The 20,254-nt window shown below is 37.7% G+C and overlaps 1 protein-coding gene across 1 annotated transcript in view; it reads right to left on the bottom strand.

Moving 5' to 3' along the window:
- LOC139717584 (scavenger receptor cysteine-rich domain-containing protein DMBT1-like) overlaps positions 1 to 18,003 on the bottom strand; it is a 48,050-nt gene extending 30,047 nt beyond the window's left edge. The window contains exon 1 of the mRNA XM_071629091.1: positions 17,503 to 18,003. Coding sequence (XP_071485192.1) covers positions 17,503 to 17,602 — 100 coding nt within the window. The 5' untranslated portion in view covers positions 17,603 to 18,003. The remainder of the gene's footprint in view (positions 1 to 17,502) is intronic.
- Between the last annotated feature and the right edge of the window lie 2,251 nt (positions 18,004 to 20,254).

The following is a 20,254-nucleotide window of genomic DNA, read 5'->3' as shown; positions in this document are numbered from 1 at the left end:
AAACTGTACTTTGTCCCATATGCATATTGTCCGTAATGTTATTACACTATGTATCATAATATTCCCTCTACAATTAATTATCATATCCTTACCTGTGTTATATTCGCTTCAACCTTTGGCTTACTCGCTGTGGACCACATCGAGGGATTTGAAATGCAGTCACGTAAAGTTTGTTAATGAAGTTGATATATTAAGATACTTCCCTGCCGCTCGCCACCCGCCATCGGACGGCTTGATATTCGGTCCTCGGCTCACTCGCCATAATAGAATACCTGCAGCCAGTTTACGACCCCCATATTCATTTCATTGCACATGCACTTCAGCAGGACCTGCTTCGCTGTGCGTGTTATAGAGTCTATGTCATTTATGTTATTGAAAGATGTTTAGCCAGCCATGTTCGCTACTCTAGAGTAGTGTCATTTTTCCAACCACGTATAGTTTACAGTGCCTTAAAATTTTGTTTGTGATATTTTTGCTTTATGCGGATGTAATCGTGTCACGATATTCCCTTTTTTCGGAAGATAATTCTCAAATTATGAGGGATGATTCTGTGTTGCTGTGGTTGTATGTTAACAATACATATCCCAATGACTCATGGAATATATTCTACTTTTTTGTTTTGATATCGTTCTTATTTGTTTTTTTAATAGATAAATGGTGATATTGTTCTAAGGATCCCCCTATCTTCGTCTCTTCTTTCTCTCTCTCTTTAAATGTTTTATGATAATAGATCATGTATTATATTTCTTTCTAACATCAAACACAGGAATACTCTCTTGATTAAATTTGATAGATACAATATGATTATCATACTGGTGAATAAAATTGCCTTTGAAAAAACACATTTACTTGCAACTTTCATTTTCTTTTTTTGAATTTAATTGAATCGAATTGAATCTATTTAATATGTGTTCATTGACAACATTATTACACAATGTGTAAATAGTGATATTAACAAGACCCAACCACTGTGACAGAAAAAAAAAGAAATGTTCCAATGATATACAGGTTGGCGCCCTTAGATTTTTCATATTTACCGTCACAGTGGGGCTTTGGCTGAGAGGCACAGACTACCCGCTTCGTAATCGATATCCGGTGTGTATCGGGTTACACGCCGTGTGATCACGAAAGACTTCGGGTTTAATAATATTAGACCGCTCGGCACGTATGCATTCACCTTACCTAGGGGACTGGAGGATATGCCTACGGAAAGTAGAGTATAACAGGGGGCCGAAAAGACAACAGTATTATATTCAGAATAACCAGTGGTCAAATTGCCTGTGTGGTGTACGTAATCTGAATTAGAGAATGTACAATCACCATTTAGCATCTGGCGTCCCGATTTGCTTTCGCTGCACTGCAAAGCAGTTGCAGTTGCATACCAATAAGTTCGAATTAGCCCAGTTTTATCATGCATATTTTGGTATGAGTTTTTATGAAATCATTGATATCATCACGTCAACGACCAAACGCTTCACGGTTCTCATAAACAGTTAAAATAGATAAGGTGTTCTAAGTTGTTCAGATCTGTCTGAAATCATTTGTGAGAAAGGTATGGGTTTGTTATGTCTGCATAAAATAATGTATACATTATACCCTATATCTTTATATAAAAGATGATAATGTGCAGTTGTGTTTGTTCTGCTTATTTTGTGCAATTTCCAAAATCTTAACACTTTAATTTTAACAGTGAACTTACAGCTGAAATACTCTCTGCATTATTATCTCAGTCGGTAGCGATTTATAAACAGTCTGTGTTGCTGTTAAAACCCAATATTAGAACAGTAGATTAATTAGACCAACTTGTCACAGAAATCAGAAGACAAATACCAATTAGGATGCAGTTATCTAAACAATAGTTATGGCGGGACTTAGTCATAACACACACACACGCAGATGCACATGCTTGCACCCACCCATCCATCAACGCACACGTACGCACACACGCACACACACACATTTAATATAGGGCTTCTATAAAGATTATGTATAATAACGTGTGTGTGCAAATGTTTGTGCGTGTGCAAAATTAATGGTTGTGTGTGTGTGTGTGTGTGTGTGTGTGTGTGTGTGCAAATGATTGTGTGCATGCACAGCAGAATGTAGTACCGTGTCGGCAGAATAATTACATTTATGTGTAAGACTAGTACCAGATGACGATGTATATATATGCTGTGATGAAAACAATCGAATATCATTATAGAGCATAAGGGAACTAAAAACAAAAGCAGATATCCAGCGCACCATTGATGACTTTCCTTTTTTCTTTTTTTTTTCTTTTTTTGAAGTCAATGAGATTTTTCTGTGCTCTTGATTTATGACCAGAAAAAAAAAAGAAAATTGAAAAAATGCATGACGATTTCTGAATGCACTTCCTGGCAGTGCAGAAGAGGTCAAATTCTACCCAAATGGGTACCGCAAATTGCAAGGAACTCGTTTAGTTTACCCACGGGTAAATGGAAAGAGAGGATCGGAAGGAACATGCAGGCATAATAAGGAGCGCAAATTTGCTTTGCTACACATTGTATAAGCTTTGAATGTATTGAAACATAATTATCTTAAAAGTAAACCAATTGTTCTATTTGGTAGATTGTGCTATTGTTATTCTTTTTTCGTTCTTTTTATTTAATTACGAGTAATAATGTAAAACTGGGTAACTTTAAGCATTGTCTGAATGAATGACTCACATAAAGGATTATGAAACTAAACATGCATGAACACATATAAACACATGCAAAATTTGTGTCATTTTGTAATACATGTATGCTAGCTTGTGTGTGTGCGTGTTTGCATGTGTGCTGTGCCTCCATGCATCATTATGCTAAACGTGTCCATCCTGCGCTTCACACACAAAGGAAAAAGAAGCGACGTTTCACCGCCAGAGGTGCTGTATACTCAAACCCTGAAATGAACACATCCCTAAACAATGTTGTTTTATTTCTTAACTTTGAAAAGTGCAGTGACCCTCCTCAAATAATGAATATCATTAAAAAACATCAACAACATGCAGGCTTAAAAACGAAAATGAGAGACTGATTGAAAACGCACACATTCAAGTTTAAACACCGGGTTCATTGCAATTAAAGTTAAAGCCGTATAATGCCGCAGCGTCCCATTAGAGTAATGAAGTATATTTCGACCATTCTCTCCGTTGATTACCATTGGGCCGTTTGTGACGCATGAGTCATGCATTGGGGAATCAACCTACACGAGAGCGTGGCATAATTCAGTGCACCTTTTTTATTCCGACTTCTGATATTCTGATACTACAAGCTTTGTCTTTTTGATGGGTCCCTCCTTTTTTTCGCAATTTGCGTAATGTTATTACATTTTCACCTTTCAGTTTTTCATGACAATCTATTCTATAGTCACTACAAGGTTTCACAATGCATATTTTTCTCAGTTTGCTTTCTTTTGCTTACGAAACCCTGGCTTATTCTTTGTCGAACATGTATGAAATGAATATTGAATTGAATTGAATTGAATTAAATTGAACTGAATTGAATATACAATGTATCGGCTATTGTTGTACGAGGTATTTTGAAGAGAAATAGGGTTATCTTGTTTTTGTTATTTTTTGTATATGAAAGTGAGCGGACCACATACGAGTAGCATTTACCCCAATTCCGTTGAGTCCTATGATGTCCAGTAAATATAACGCACAAATATAACAATATACAATGCTATAATAAAAAAAAAGATTATTCTGCACATTCAGTAGGTTTCATAGTACATGTAGGCCTATAGGGATATAATGGAAGGAGAGAGAGAGAGAGAGAGAGAGAGAGAGAGAGCAATGAAGTAAATTGAACAGGAAAAGTAGGAGAGGCCTACTCTGCATCATGATAGTTAAAGGCATACAAATTTGATTATTCTGGTGACATGGAGCGACTCGTTACTATGTCTAAGTGATGTCTGTAGGCATAGGCCTAAATGAAATAAACATGCGAACCTGGAAAGCGCAGGAAAGAACCATGCAGCTGGTAACGTAGGACATTCTTATTTACTTGTCTTCTGAAAGTGTGTTTTGTTTGTCACAGTCGTATTTCACGAGAAAGACTGAATTCCAGATGACAGATATATTCATCATACATTTTGAAAATGCTTCTACTGAAATAACGTTGACTGCACCAAAGTTGAATTCATTCGACGGACAACGCATTGCAGTTATTAAGAAATAATATGTTCTGTTGTAGCAAGGAGATGGAGAGTGAAATGTGATTATCAAGGAAAGAATTTCAAACTCGGTGTCTGTCATTTATAATGGACACCGGTCTTTTGCTGTAAGCCTCCACCTTAAAGCAGCAATCGTGGCAAGAGGAAGGCGGATTATTGTAAAGGCGAAAGCTGTTTATCCACCCCTGCTAGGTTTGTAACACCACCCCTTCGCTGCAGCTGCTGAGCTCTTCAACACGCCTTTCTTGTTTGACTTATCGTCCGTCCCAAAACCGTTTACTCCCGCTGAGTTATGCACTCCGAATTAGTCTGATTACAGCGGCAGTCGGACCCATGTATATGGATGCCTTAACAAAAACGTATCGCTGAACTGCTGCGTTGCATTTGAAGAGAGCTGTATCAGAGAAGGCATATATATATTTTTTTTTTGTCGAATAGCCAAAAAGGGGGACGACAATACGAGATGCAAGACGGATAGATCCAACTAGTGTGTTCAAATTGGCCCTGACATCTCTCCTACTCCGCCTCCCCCCCCCCCCCCCCCGCTTGTTCAATCAAAATTTCAGATCCTTGATTGAAGCCGATGAAAGCGTAGGAGACGACGTTAGTGATCAGGCTTGCTTGAAGTTTATTTCTTGAATGTCAAGAAGCGATCCATGATAAACACATTATTACTATGAAGTTTATCCTTATTCTAAGAAAATCGACATCAGAATAGACAATCCGCACAAACACACACACACACACACACACACACACACACATTATATATATATATAGGTACCTTATAAGGTACCATATATATATATATATATATATGTAATATGTATATATACATGCAATAGCATTTGACATATGAAATATATAATGTATATGTATGACAATACAAATTATACATGCGATTAAGGTATACACACAAACATTCTTTGTTAATCGGGGGGGGGGGGTCTACATACTCACACATTCATACTTTATTGGTGACTACTACCGTGGTGGAGTAAGGTCCTTCCATGCTCTCAGGAACAATTGGCAAAATGAAACCTCATGTAACCTTTGCATCTATTCATTATAGACCTATTCACCATTCTATAAACTGCATTGTACAACGAGACCGCGTCAAATTACCCACTAAATGCCCATTGTGTAGTGTAATAAAACCACAAATAATTATACCTTATACACATTTTGTAGGACTTTCAAATTGTGGAAGCCGTGGCATTAGGCGGCGCCGTCTTTCAAACACACACACATACACACACACACACACACACACAAACACAAATAAATAATTTGATAAACCGATAATCAGTAGCTTTAGGTTATCAAAGGAGGAAGAGCATAAGCAGTTGTAGTGTGTACAAAGAGCAGACAAACAAACAAATTATCAAGCTTTGTCCACAAACATGAAAAATCATTAACCTTGATCGTACTTCTAGAGAGGAAAACCCTATACCATGAACACCCTCTCCTGCATGCATGCCTCTGCCACTGAAAGGGTTAATATGACGTCACAATAAAAGAAGGAAGAATAGATGAGTGCGCCCTTAACATGTCGATATGACTATACAAGCATTTTGTGAGCGTCCACAATATTGTCTTGTTCACTTGTAGAAAGTGTGTTGATATCTGTTGGAGTGCATCACACAGACACAAAACACTACACACACAGAGACAAACGCACACACACGCCCGTGCACGCACAAACACACATACACAGTGATATTCACATTCCCACACACTTGTCTTATACAGAGTGGAAAGGGGAATATCTCTCATCTCGTCCGCACTGTATTTTGCCCTTCAAATTGGATTAAGGAAAGCTTGCATAATTCAAGAGTTTTATTCTATGTGGTAACATCACAATTCGTCCTTAACACGTCACTACTTTATCGGACAGACCAAGAAGGACTCTCTCTACGTATATGGAATCAACGACGACATATTGATGCGAGAAGGTTTCAAATCGTAACAAACTTTCAAAGCATATTTCTCTCAACTTTACTCATGTCTTTTGAGCTCTTATTCTTCGCTGGTCAAATTCTTCGAACAATCCCCCCCCCCCCTTCCATCGTTTAAACACATTCCCTTCTATTCTATCTCTCTTTAACCTCTCTCATGTCTATCTTCTTTTTCTCTTCTCTTTTTTTTCTCTATTTTACTTGAGTCTGTCCATCTTTCTTATTTCCTATACGAATAACGAATGATGTCGACAGTGCTTACCGATCTTTACGTACCGACGTACAGTATACATGATGTATCCTTCTGCTTAAAAATCGTGGACGATAATACTCCTATATTTATGGCAAATGCAAAGTGCATACGTGCAGACACGCACAAACCCTTACACAACCACACACGTTATATGCACACGTACAGGGATAGATAGATAGAAGGATAGATAAATAGATAGAAAGATGGATAGATAGACAGGACGATAATTATAGATAGATATAGAAAGAGCAAGAGAGATAAAAATTTATGTTTTTGCAGGAGAATCGGCAGTTACATATTTCTATAACAGTTTTCTCTCGACATACGAAACTTACCAGAACCAATGTGTTTCTTTCTATAATGCAGTCCCCGTCCTATCACGTCATTTGATTATGGGTTTTCGATCGCCTTTGAATAGCAATGAGGGGGCTCGCTTTTGGGGTAGCTTTTGATAGGTGATAGACGAGTTTTCCCTAGAGGCCGTTAGTTGCCATGGCAACTGAACGAGGGCATAGGCTGGATAGGAGGAGGGGCATCTTGGAGTGTTTTTCGGTCAGAAACCATATCACGTAGACGAGGCGTGGATTGCATCAGTATAAAAAGCTGTCTTGTGCTCTAATGGATTACTGTATCGTCTGGTCACGTTTGCCCAACGTATGAGATACCATGATTAATAATTTTTGTTACTAAATATCATACAGTGTAAAGTATGCTATAATCAGAGAGTTAGTTTGGATTTCAACCTTTTTAGGTTTAAAGATGGTAAATAACGTGATACCGTACTGTGTTTTGAACTTACATGATTGCATTATTATTGTTGGATGGATATACGTGAAAATTGGATTGCATTGAATTGGATTGAATTGAATTGAATTGAATTGAATTGAATTGAATTGAACTGAGTTGAATTGAACTGAATTTATTACATTAATCAAGTGTCTTCTCCTTGACGAGTGCTATCATAGTTCACACTTCAACTTCCTTTACCATGTAATTGGTTTATTTTTCTTTATGAATTAATAATATTTTGGAGCTTACCCACTGCTGAGATTCATTGTTACCAATATTTCGTTTATCCTTATCCTTTTGATGGATATGTTATATAGCTTTTATTTTCGTATTCTTTCCCCTACCTCTTTCTTTTTTTTCAATAACTTGACCGACAATGCGAAAATAATGAATGGCATTTAGCCGAACACAAGACAGGGTGGCCGAAGTCACTATAACCCCATGTCAAATCTTGCAACTTTACATGAAAAGAACGTTGGGGCAGTTAGTCATTTTTTTTTTCGTACATTCTTATACCCGCGTAGTTTATATACCATTTCCACATCTACCCTTGCTTACGTTGTACACCGGATACACTGAAATCACAATCTTCTGTTCTCTGCTGCATATTTTCAGATTAAAAAGAAGAAAAAGAAGAAGGAGAGGGAGATGGAGAAGGGAAAAAGAGGATAATGGAGAAGAAGAAGCAGGAACGAAATAAAAACGAGCATGAGTGGAACAATAAAAAAAGAATTGGTAGCCTTTACAATGAAGATGATAAAGCAAAAGAAGAAGAAGAAGAAGAAGAAGAAGAAAGAAAAATAAGGAGGAGGAGGAGGAGGAGGAGATGGAGGAGAAGAAGAAGGAGAAGAAGAAGAAGAAAAAGTAAAGGAAGAAGAAGACGAAGAAGGAGAAGGAGAAGAGGCAATGAATCCCCTTCGCACAAATCTGACAGATTGATACGACAGCGTTAGACAGGTAGCCGTCGTGACTGTTTCGGATTGATCAAACAGAGCAGCTTCTCCAAGTGATTCGGTCAAAAAAAGAGAGAGATCATGGGGACATGGTGACCTACACTTGTACCTTGAACCCCTCTTTGTTTCTAATGACCCAGTGGTTCTCAAGATATACTTTTTGGGAACAGTTCATTTCAGAGATTGTGTGCATGTATGTGCATGCGTGCATGCGTGTGTGTTTGATTGTTGTATTGTTTAGTCTGAAAAAAATACTCTGTTCAACATTGAGATCACTTGTGGCTTAATCCTAAAGGTTGTCAAAACTGACTGAATGAGCCGTGGGGTGATGCCAAGGAGATGATGGAACGATCGTGCGGACAAGAATTATTAGAATTTTGCTTTCACCAGCAAGACACCTACAGAAGAAACACTATCACAATGGCTAATCAGCTCTAGGAAAAACCCTTAGGTCAGTGTTGGTGACATGATTTCTTCTAACATCATACCGTTTTGGGGCACATTACTGTTAATATCATCATGGCTGGCAAATGTTGCAACCCCACCCCAACCAACATCCACCCCACCCCACGTACACACACAAATACATGACCGCTAAAGATTGATTTAATTTAGTTCTGCATTTTTCACAAAGTATATACAACGTAACAGACAATTTTCCAATACTAATCACATTATATTCAACACAAAATGAATATAAATATAATCATGTATAATATACCAATAATGAAATATTGTATAAGTACATTATAATCATACAAATCATAATAGGGAAATCATTGATTATTCAATCGAATGAATATACAAAATGCAGGAGACCGTCATCTTAAGCTGAAGCTTGAGTTTGATGGCGGCCTTTGGAAAAGCATGTAGCTTGTACTTTTTTTACAAATCATTTAATACATATTAAATTAGGTAACGGAATAGGGTAGCTTCAAAATGCATCAGTGTAAAGGTGAGTTAGGGTGCAAGTGCATATATATGTGCAGTTTTGTTGTTTTATTATTGTTAATGCTATTTTTGAAAAAAAAATCTGTGTAGATTGATTTTCATATAGAAAAATGATTATACATAATGTTTGAGTATGCATATTATGTATAGATACGAGTCGTGAAATATAACATGGTGGTAGAAAGAATACAGTATATACTGGCAATTATAACTGTGTCCTCATCACTGTGTTTTAATAGACATGCATGAGACCCTTCAGAAGGTTTATGAATACATTTCAAATCTAAGTGATATAACACATCAGAAAATAAAGACAATCCAATAGAGAAAAGCAGGAGACTATCAAACTTGGTTAACTGTCATGGAATAACAAAGAGAATCGGCATCACCCTACATTAAAGGGAACCAATGTTGGGATTTTCAAACGCAGATGCCCCCACGCACACACACACACACACACACACACACACACACACACACACACACAAAGGGTTAGGGGAATATATACATACTTTCATACAGAGGCCTACACAATAATACACTGCGAAAAGTCCTGTGTTAAATACGAAACACCGGGCTGGTGTTAAATTTTTGGTGTTCATTTATGGTGTTAGATTAACACATCCGGGTGTCATTTCAAAATATATATTTTTTTTTTTTGGTAGTTTCTTAGTTACTGTTCTTCTTGTTGATTTTGAACTTCAACAAGATGATCAATTAAGAATTTTCAGATAATAAAGGTACTTGATCTTTTTTTTTAAAGGTGTGAACAAATTTTCACCACAGTAATAGCAGTTGGTGTGGTCTCCTATTGAAGCTGGACGGGTGTTATACCATTGACATTAACACCAGCAATATCAAATCAACACCATGCCATGTCATTGTTGAATTAACACAAGCGCAGAGTCAAAAATATCACCAGCTACAGTGTCAAATTAACACCACGAAGTGCCAAGTGAACACTTCTCAACACCATCACAGCATACTTTCTACACCTGTGGGTGTGGTCCTCTATTGACACTATCGGCCTTAGATGTGACACCCATGGAGTTAGATCTAACACCGATGTTTCTGCAGTGTACATAATACGCAAAAACCAAAGCGATGGAGGACCTATTGCATTAATGATAACACAGACACATGTCAGTGCAATGATAATGATGATGAAAGTGATAACGATAATAATGATAATGGTAATAATCGTCCAATCTTCTTTATTAATGGTAACGTTTACAACAAAAATGTCATCGCAATTAATCATATCACTATAGCATCATTATCATAACAATTGCTAGTCGAATCACCATGGTAATATCATCCCACATTGACCTAATTAGCCTCCTGTCAACACTCTTCCAGGCTTACTGCAGAGAAGGTTGTATCAACAGAAGGGTTAATCTTACGCAGCATAGTTTGATGAGGCTCTCAAGCTCGTTCATCAGCCGTAAATGAACGTTAAATCACCCCAATGCCGCTGCTATCTTCATTAGACGGCCCGCATTACGCGTCCATTACCATAGGCTAGTCTTGCCTTCAGGCTGCGGTTTATTTACAATCAATTCCAATAGATTTACGTATTTAACACATGAGGTCGTCCGATTTTTAAACTTTGTAATGCACTATTTATTTCTTTTTTAATGTGTTTTGTTGGTGTTTTGTGAGGAGTCTTGAGATAATCTAAGTTCGTGGATTGTATAGAGTACGAGTCCATCAATAGACACATACCTAGTTGTGCTACACAACCAATTTGTCAAAATCCCAAGCATCCAGTAAACGATGATATCGGAATGCATCAGTGTCTTTTCCACTTCAGCATCCTGCGAAATGATTGAATAGTCTAAAACGTATCCACAGTTACAAAAGGTAATCCTTATTTTTAACGTCCTGTAATTCAACAGCAACAACGTTCTGCTCACTCTTTTTGTTTCTCTGAAATGTACAGACAAGTATTTTCTCACCATTTTTATTATTCAATCATCACCATTGTATCTGCATTTCAGCATGAATAAAGATACATCTATATGCATTTATGAATACGTCATACTTCCAAAATCAACACAGATGCATCAGACGGTCACGAGAAATGTGTGTTTTTGTTTTGTTGTTGTTGTTCATATCGAACATTGAAACTAGATAAAGTTATAATCTAAAGCTTAGAGTCTGCTCTCTCAGAATCTGCACTTAACTTAATTATTCGTGGTGGTTTGGTTATGAGGGACACATTTTAGTCATGGCTTTCTTTAATATCGATGTCTCTGCGAAATTTTCTCTACTAACTGTTTATTTTTTCTCAGTTTTTGAATACACACTTTCACATGCGCTCAAACTGAGATTTTGCAGTAAAGGTGAGAAATACGACTCAACCACTTAAACTTATGACTCGAAGCTACAAATGTAGAAGAATAAAATCTGCCAGAAATTCCACACAAATCACATACACACACACACACAGGCAAACATACAAACACACAAAAACAAACTTAGCTTTTTGACCAAAAATATGCGATTTCAGGTCCTACCAGGATCAGGCCCTACCCACTGCTACCAGATACCCAAACTGAGCTACTGTCAACTGAAAGTGCAATTTTCACTTCTGCTTCTACTACTACTTCTACTACTACTGCTACTATTACTACTAATAGTAGTACCACTACTACAATACTGCTGCTGCTGCTGCTACTGCTAATACTACTACTAGTATACTACCGGTACCACAACCACAACAACAACAACAACAACAACTACACTGTAAAAACATCGGTGTTAGATTTAACACCACGGGTGTTAAATCTAACACCGATCAAACTTCAATAAAGGACCACACCCACAGGTGTTAAAAATGCACTGTGATGGAGTTGAAAAGTGTTCACCTGACACTTCGTGGTGTTAATTTGACACTGTACCTGGTGTTATTTTGACACTGTACTGGTGTTAATTCAAAAATGACACCACATGGTGTTGATTTGATATTTGTTGGTGTTAATATCTATGGTTTAACACCCGTCCAGCTTCAATAAGAGACCACACCAGCTGGTGTTACTTTGGTGTAAATTTATTTTCACATTTTTTCAAAAATCTAGTATTTTAATGTAAAATTCTTGATCGTCTTGTTTAAACTTAAAATCAACAAGAAGTGCAGTTACTAAGAAACTCTTCAAAAAAAAAAAACAGTTTAAAATTTGGACATGACACCCGGAGGTGTTAATTTAACACCATAAATGAGCACAGAAAATTTAACACCAGCTCGGTGTTCACTATTTAACAACGGACTTTTTGCAGTGTACTACTACAGTATACTACTACTACTACTACTACTACTACTACTACTACTACTTCTACTACAGCTAATACTACTGCTACTTCCTCTGCAACTATACTTATACTTCTATCCTAATAATAATGCCTAAAGAAGAAAGGGACAGAGCTGATCATAAATGACTTGCAAATACTGTATGAGGCACAATTTTGGAGCAACGCTAAATTAATATCAAACACTTTGGCAGGGTAAGTCCAGCTTCATATCAATCAACCTTTCGACATCTAAAGTTGATGTAACCTGTAAGAGACAGAAATCAAACGCAAAGTGCGCGAGATTTGTTTTCCTTTTCTGTGCTCAACCTCGTATCTATTTTCGTCTTTATTGTCTTCTCTTTTTCATCTCACTCTCTCTCTCTCTCTCTCTCTCTCTGCTTCTTTGCCATGTTGCTAAGAGTCATTGCATTGTGTTTTGAGAGAGACTGATCCGGCCGAGAGAAGTGAAGCGACACGGAACTGATGAAATCATAAATTATAACTAACGTGACGGGTTTATGACCAGCTTCGGAGCATCTTCTTGCCTCCCGAAGGAAGCTACGGTGGCGCGGCCGAGGGGGGGGGGGGGGGGGGGGGGGGGAGGAGGCAAAGCTGAATGAGAGAAGCACTTGGAAGAGAGGGGAATGAATTCAAAAATCATTGAGAATACCAAGTATAAAGACAGTTGATTAAAACCCTCCATAGTCTTTGATTGAATCACAACTCTATTCATAAGAAATAAAGTTGTTGAACAAAAAGAAAAAATGATTCTTTAACTTCCTTATGGATCTCCTTGGTTATCCTCATTGTCCTTATACATATTCCAACAGGTTTCGGGAGACGAAGCACTTTGTTCTTTCATTCTTTCTTTCTTAGTATTGTGTGTGCCTTGTTGCGTGAGTAGTGAGCGATGATTGACAGTGAAATTGGCATTGGTCGACGGTTTCTCCGGAGAGCATTACGATATGATTCTCTCAGCACTGTACGTGTTGTTTATTATTATAAGCATTATCATTTCTGCTTTGATCCTTTTTTTCTGTAGGTTTGCAAATACATTATGTGAATAAGGCTACGGATTGCTTTGTGTGTGGGTGGTTTTGTTTTAAACAGTCTCACTTATATTGGAATCTGCTCAGAAGTGGTTAGAGCAAAAGACTTGTAATGGTAGATACAACATTATAGCTTTTGTGCCGAAATGAGAAAGGACCTCGCATCCACTACTAGCATTGTTTGTAATACACAGTCATGTAGCCTTATACTACGCAGTTGGTGGCGGCAATTCGTCAGTTCGCGCCTGGATGGCGTGTTTGTATGCGGAGATCCGTCCACTTGTATTAGGTGTCATCTCTCGCACGCATAATCACGACAATCGATCGCGGGTGAAGGGATCAGCCGACCAATCAGGAAACTCTGTTGGCTGTTCGGCACGTAACGGGGATTTTATGACGGGTCACTCTGGACCCACTCATCCATACCACCACCACCTACCCCCCCCCCCCCCCCCCCAAAAAAAAAGGGGGGATGTACTACACAATCTCTCCCTCTTTCTCTGCCTTTGTCTTAGGAAAATAAACTCATGCCTATCTTTATCATTCCATTATTACATCATTCTTTAGTTTTGCAAAGAATCTACACGAATGTATTTTTTTTTCTGTAACAGGAATTAAGTAATGAACAATGTTGAAACACGTGTCATTTGAGTGAGCTTTCACAAAAGCTATGCGTTGGCTCCATCACTGTTCTGCGATAGAAGGAAAGATGAAATAAAATTAAAAAAAAGAAAAAGTAAAATGTAGCATTGCTCCCGCCTTGAGCCATGCTACGAAAGTGGTGTAGTAGTGATTTTCATCTATTTCAATTTTCAAACCAATTGCCCATTAGAGCCATGTTTATCCTGACCAGCAAGCTCATGCATAAGTCCTCGCCCCATAACTAGTGTTATTTTTACCCTTCAGGCTATTATTCTGTTTTTCCTACTTTCCCCAACTTTGCTCCTTACCTTGTCTGCCGAGATTTATCCAGCTCCCCCTCTCTCCCTCACCCAGCCTCTTTCTCTCTCTATTTCGTTGCTTTTTCACCTTCTCCTTTTCAAGACCTCTTATTAGCATGAATGCCAAAGCCTCGTGTGTTAACAAGCTTTTCAAACATTGGTGTTCCCTATCCGGGTGAACCTCACTTGGAAAGAGGCCTATCGAGATAAGACTATACTCGCAGATATATCTATACACATGCACATTGAAGCACACACACACACACATTCACACACAACACGCAAACACACACACGCTAAACCACTGACACAGTGGCAAAGGCCATGGAAAGTGCCCCCTTTAGCAATTATGCTGGTAACATAATATATTTCTTCTGTGTAGCCCGTTTGATAGGATACACTGAGACAGAAATCGTAACGATATACGGAAAGGAAATAGAACCGCCCCTTTCTCAGTACCGTTGCCCAGATAGGGCAATTACATACTAACTTTCCCTGTGTGCAGTGTGCTAATATCCCACTGTATGTCTTAGTCAATAAGAAGAGAGTAGTTCATGATGATCGTATGCTGCTTTATTATACTACTTGTAGGATCGAATACTGTGCCACTTAAACCAATCGTTATGCATTTTCTTTTTCTCGAAAAATAAAGAATATTCACAGCGTTCTCACGTAACATACTGGATATTCATTTGCAAACGCGCGTGTATTTATGGAAACAAACACAATCATACACACAACATACATTATGCATGCTTCACTTTCCTTATAAGATGATTATATAATGTAGCCCTTCTGTACTATTCATTGCATTCCTGATACGTTTTGCTGGTAAAGACAGTGAAGAACAAATATTTTGCTAACAACTTTGTTTATGTATGGTACAACAATGTATGTATTATAATTACGTGCATGTATGTGCATGGACAATTATAATACAGTAACCAGTAGATCAAATCAATCAAATCAAATCAAGTCAAATCAAAACAAATAAAATACATTGTATGCACTTTTGGTGTCATTGATGAGCAATTACATAATACGGCAAATGATTTGTGTGTGTACATTGTACGTCCTTTGATATCCGATATCTTCATAAGATTAGGGCATTGTCTACTGATTCGACGTGTAATTATATTCAATGTCTGTCTGTAGAAACATGTAAAGGAATCTAATGTAATCCGCAAAGTTATTTTTACTTTATTTCCACAAAAAGTGAAATATAAGTGAACGGGCCGTGCATATCGAATTCTCATCAAGTAGAGTGCAGGGAAGCCTATCTCGGCTTTAGAAAATGTACGAATGCTATTCACTGGTGACCTACAAATTATTCATGCTGTGATGCAAATTAGCCTTTTTTCATGTGGACGTCGAATTCCGTCGCGGGCATCCAATAAATCCGATCCATTCTTTGGCGTAGGGTAATAAGCATAATCTCGATCCTACTGCGGTTTCCCTTCTAAACCGCCTCGCATATATATGACTTCAGAAATATTAAAATCACTCCTAACAAACGTGTCTTTTCTGTTCGTTCAGATCAAGAAAATAAAAATCAATTTTGCTCTTGTTGTGTTACCTTTCTTTTGTTATTTATCTTTTTGCAGAGAACCATTTGGTCTTTCTAGTTCTAATTTTGCTATAGAAACTGATCGTCAGAGAACATTATAAATTTTCAATCATAAGAAAGTGCAGGTATATTCGGTCAAACCACATTGGGTAGAGAATATGAAATAGAAATTGGATACTCTAAAACTTGATTTGTGTGTGCTAACTGTTCCTACAGTTGGCCTTATCTTTGTTTTCTGTCTTCTGCTTGTTTATTTTGTAACATTATGGTTATCATTATCATAGATATTATTATCATAATAATCATTGCATCATCATTGTAACCAATATTATCATTATCCCTACCATCGATAGTTCTGCCATATCTACTACACATTATTATCATCGCCGCCATTAAAAATGTATTCATGTGTGTATGTATTACATGTTTGTATTTATGTATGTATGTATGTATGAATGAATGTATGTATGTCGATATTCCTATTTGTATAAATGTCAACAAAAAGGATTTCCTATAATAAAATATGGACAATAAATGACTCTGAATCTCAATCTTCGTAAATGTTGTGTAGCATGCATCTGCATTCGACCAACCGTGGTGGCTTATTATTCAGCTGCCATTCGAGCTTTATTTCTGATCCAGCAAAGCCCTTTCAATTACAACGATTCCAGGGTACAATGTAGTGAGCAAAGTGACTAGAAAATGGTCGGGGCTGAACAGCTAATTATTATTACCGGATGTGGAGGTATGTATACATTTTGTTCATACTGTGGTATAGGTCTTCATACTGTGGTAGCTACTTCATAAAAGAGAAAGTCTGGTGATGGTAAACTATTCTATCACATGCAACCTTCCCTCATATAATACAATCCCTTATTCAGAATTGATATTACGTTAGATATTTGTTGCAAACAGATAGTGAATTTGTTCTGTTGAAGTTAATCAAACACAAGGAAAGAAAACAGATACATGATTGCATTTGTTTTCATCTCGCATCATCGAAATGCAATGAATCTTTGGAAGTGGATGAGCGATAACGACTCAGCTGAAATTGTTAGACAGACAGACAGACAGAGAAAGAAAGATTGTGTCACAGAAAAGATACTGCAATAGCAAACACAACTTAGATAAGAGAAAACATAGCTTTTATCAAAATCGACGTCAGAATCGGTGATATGAGTACGTAAGCCTACTAACTCCGATACACTATTTTCACTTACAAACGTGTGACCGTGTCGAAACTGCATTTGCTGTTTTCCCTGTGTTATTGACTTGGAAGTTGTTACAGCTTTAAAATCGAAACCGGTGGTGCTTTGAGGCCACTGAGTTGTGTGAGTGTGTGCATGTATGTGTGTATGTGCGTGAGTCTGTTTGCGTTAGGGTGTGTGTGTGTGTGTGTGTGTGTGAGTGTGTGTGTGTGTGTGTGAACTTCCTCTGTCGAACGTTTGTTTGCATAGATGCTGCGTGTCCCTGCGAAGCAACACGTATTATGCGAAATGCGCATCTACCTCACATAGCAAAAAATGCACGCGATTCGCGATCACTCTTGCCTTCCCCTTTTACCTTTGACTTACCTTTACTTGATGTCACCAGTTGAAGGTGCATCATCATCAAGAGAGACACGATTGCCATGCATTTGTTAGCCAGATTCTCCATAATCCCATAAGTATTCATCCACGGTCCTATGGCAAAGTTCCGGCAGTCGATTTGCCTTGGAATCTAGGTGCAACCTGTATCCTCCAAGATCAGCCCACTGGAATATTGTCAAAGCAAAGTGGCGCGGAAATCCAAAAACATCCACAACAACAGACAATTCGTGCATATATCTGTGTTCAATACCAAGACTTCCCCTTGCCTGGTAAGAGATCTATCTTATCCCCAAGCTATCAGGCGAGCTGTCTTCCCGATAGAAGATGGTGATGGCGAGAGGTGACGCCCTTTAGATGAAGCCCAACGAAGCGCGGAAACGTATTGCCAGCATATATTTTTTCTTGATGAAGCGAGAAATACGGTGAAGAAAGATGGGTGTATTATTAGTAGCATCCAGGCACTCCGTCAAGTCGCTTGTTGATGAGGGGGAGTGGGTAAGGAGCGTAAAGCCAGCTAGCTTCCGCGGGGTGAGGTTGCACGACGCGGTATCCAACCTGCTAACACATACGGCGTGTAAACACGCAACACGACTTACGCACACGCACAAAATCATACACACCAAGCAATACACACACACGCACATTCACACAGAGGCAGTCGGCCTTGTGTGCATTCATTTGAAGTTTTGCCCACTCCCTGCAATTCTGTGGCGACTCCATCTACGATCGATCACAGCTCGACCGCGCACTGGTACAATATTGTACTTACGTCGTCCTGACTGAAAGAGGCTGTTCAGCCAACTAAACTTGCAAATCTTCTTTTATGAGTCTGTTTTCCTTTTCCTCCGTAATCAACTTCTTCATCATTTTCTTGCTCTTTCTCAGTCTTCTTCTCTTTTGTCTATCTTTCCTGTCCTCCCCTATTTTTCTTGTTATCATTTCTTCATTTTTTTCTTTGTCCCTTTTTTTCCTCATCTGTTTTTTTCTCTTTGAGTAATCACTTTCTTCTTCTTCCTTCCCTGCACTTTACTGTTTTCTCCATATACCTTTATTTCTATGTTATTCCACTTCATATTTTTCTCTTCCATCATTCCATAATCTTGTTCTTCCTCCTTTCCTATGCATTGCCCCTCTTCTTTATCCTTCATTCGCTGTTGTATGTCCAAAAAGAAAGAAAGAAAAGAAACACATATGCATTTAAATTAAAATGCACCAATGTATTGCCTTGTTTTGTGTGCTAGTCTTTATCAAAGAATATGAATATAAGAAGCTCAGGGAGACGCCCACACGTGCTTCAAAGTAATGTGAATGAATTTAAAATCTCTTAGCCTTGGCCCACATGTATCCTCTCAGCCTGTATTATTTCTTTGCATTGTATTAATCTTTTGTTTTCAAAAATGTAATCATACACGTTCTTATCTCTTTGCTATTGTCAGATGTCTATTTGACTGACGACGACGACGACGACGACGATGACGTTGATGATTATAATGATCATGATGATGATGATGATCATGTTGATAATAGCAATGAGTATCATATCTAATGATATCGAAAATTATGCTGATGACAATGGTGTTGATAAAGATTATATATATTAAATAATGATACCAATAATGCAGATTACCATTAGAAATAATGCTTACATTAGTAATAGTAGTAGTAGCAGTAGCAATACTACTACTAGTAGTACATGTTTTAGAAGTGGTAGTAGTAGAAGTAGTAGTAGTGGTAGTAGTGGTAGTAGTAGTAGTAGAAGTAGTATCATTTCGATTAGCGTTATGATAGTCATCATTCTGAAAATAAGGCGATAACAATAAGGTTTATGAGGTGTAAGCAAATTATACAGAGAGTCATCGAGTAAATCAACGTAAGCACACACTATTATTCTTGGTTGGGCCGCAGGTCAAGATAACTGGACAGGTATTCGACCTCAATAGCCACATGTATTATACATCATGTACACTCGAGAGGATACACGGCATTAAATAAACACAAACACACATTCGTTATCCCATCGAGTCTGACGTAATATTTGATTGTTTTATTATGTGATGCTATTATGTTAATGTAATTTCTCAAGCAATGCACAGTATAGCATTTTTTTTTTTTTGGTGGTAACGTAATCATGTTCAAGATATTTTTTCAGGCATAAAATAATTACCTGGGTATGTATTATCAGTGCCTCATTTTTCTCATGATGTTACAATAATATTTAAGTTTCTGCCGGAAGCTTGGGTAAGGAGGAACTGATGATTTGTTTTATAGTGATTGCTTAAAAATAATTACACAAAAATACGAAAAATACACAGACAGACAGACAGACTGACAGACAGACACACATACACACACACACACACACACACACACACACACACACACACACACACACACACACACCGACATCTTTCCGTATAGACTATGGTAGACGAGCTTTACAATCCATCTGCGTTTTGATGTTTCCGAAAGTTATTTAGCTACATGATTATCATTACAATTTTAGAATCTTTTGCTTTCTGTACGTGAGACTCCATTATTTTCTTTTGAGACATGCTACTGAAAATGAAATTGATCTTTATCACTTCTCCGTAAATCTTAAGTATTATCTCGCACCAGCTGGATTTTCTTTTTTTAAATCATCTGACAAATTGTCAGATATGTTTGATTAATGAAGTGTATAAATTCTAAACACATTATCAATCTTCGATCACGGACTTCAAGCGTCTTTCATTATACA

Source organism: Diadema antillarum, unplaced genomic scaffold, assembly GCF_040938485.1.
Source record: "Diadema antillarum isolate AM-2024a unplaced genomic scaffold, OU_Dant_1.0 scf00000077, whole genome shotgun sequence".
Classification (NCBI taxonomy): Eukaryota; Metazoa; Echinodermata; class Echinoidea; order Diadematoida; family Diadematidae; genus Diadema; species Diadema antillarum.
The sequence above is the reverse complement of the archived record's forward strand: the minus strand, read 5'-3'. Positions and strand labels throughout refer to the sequence as shown.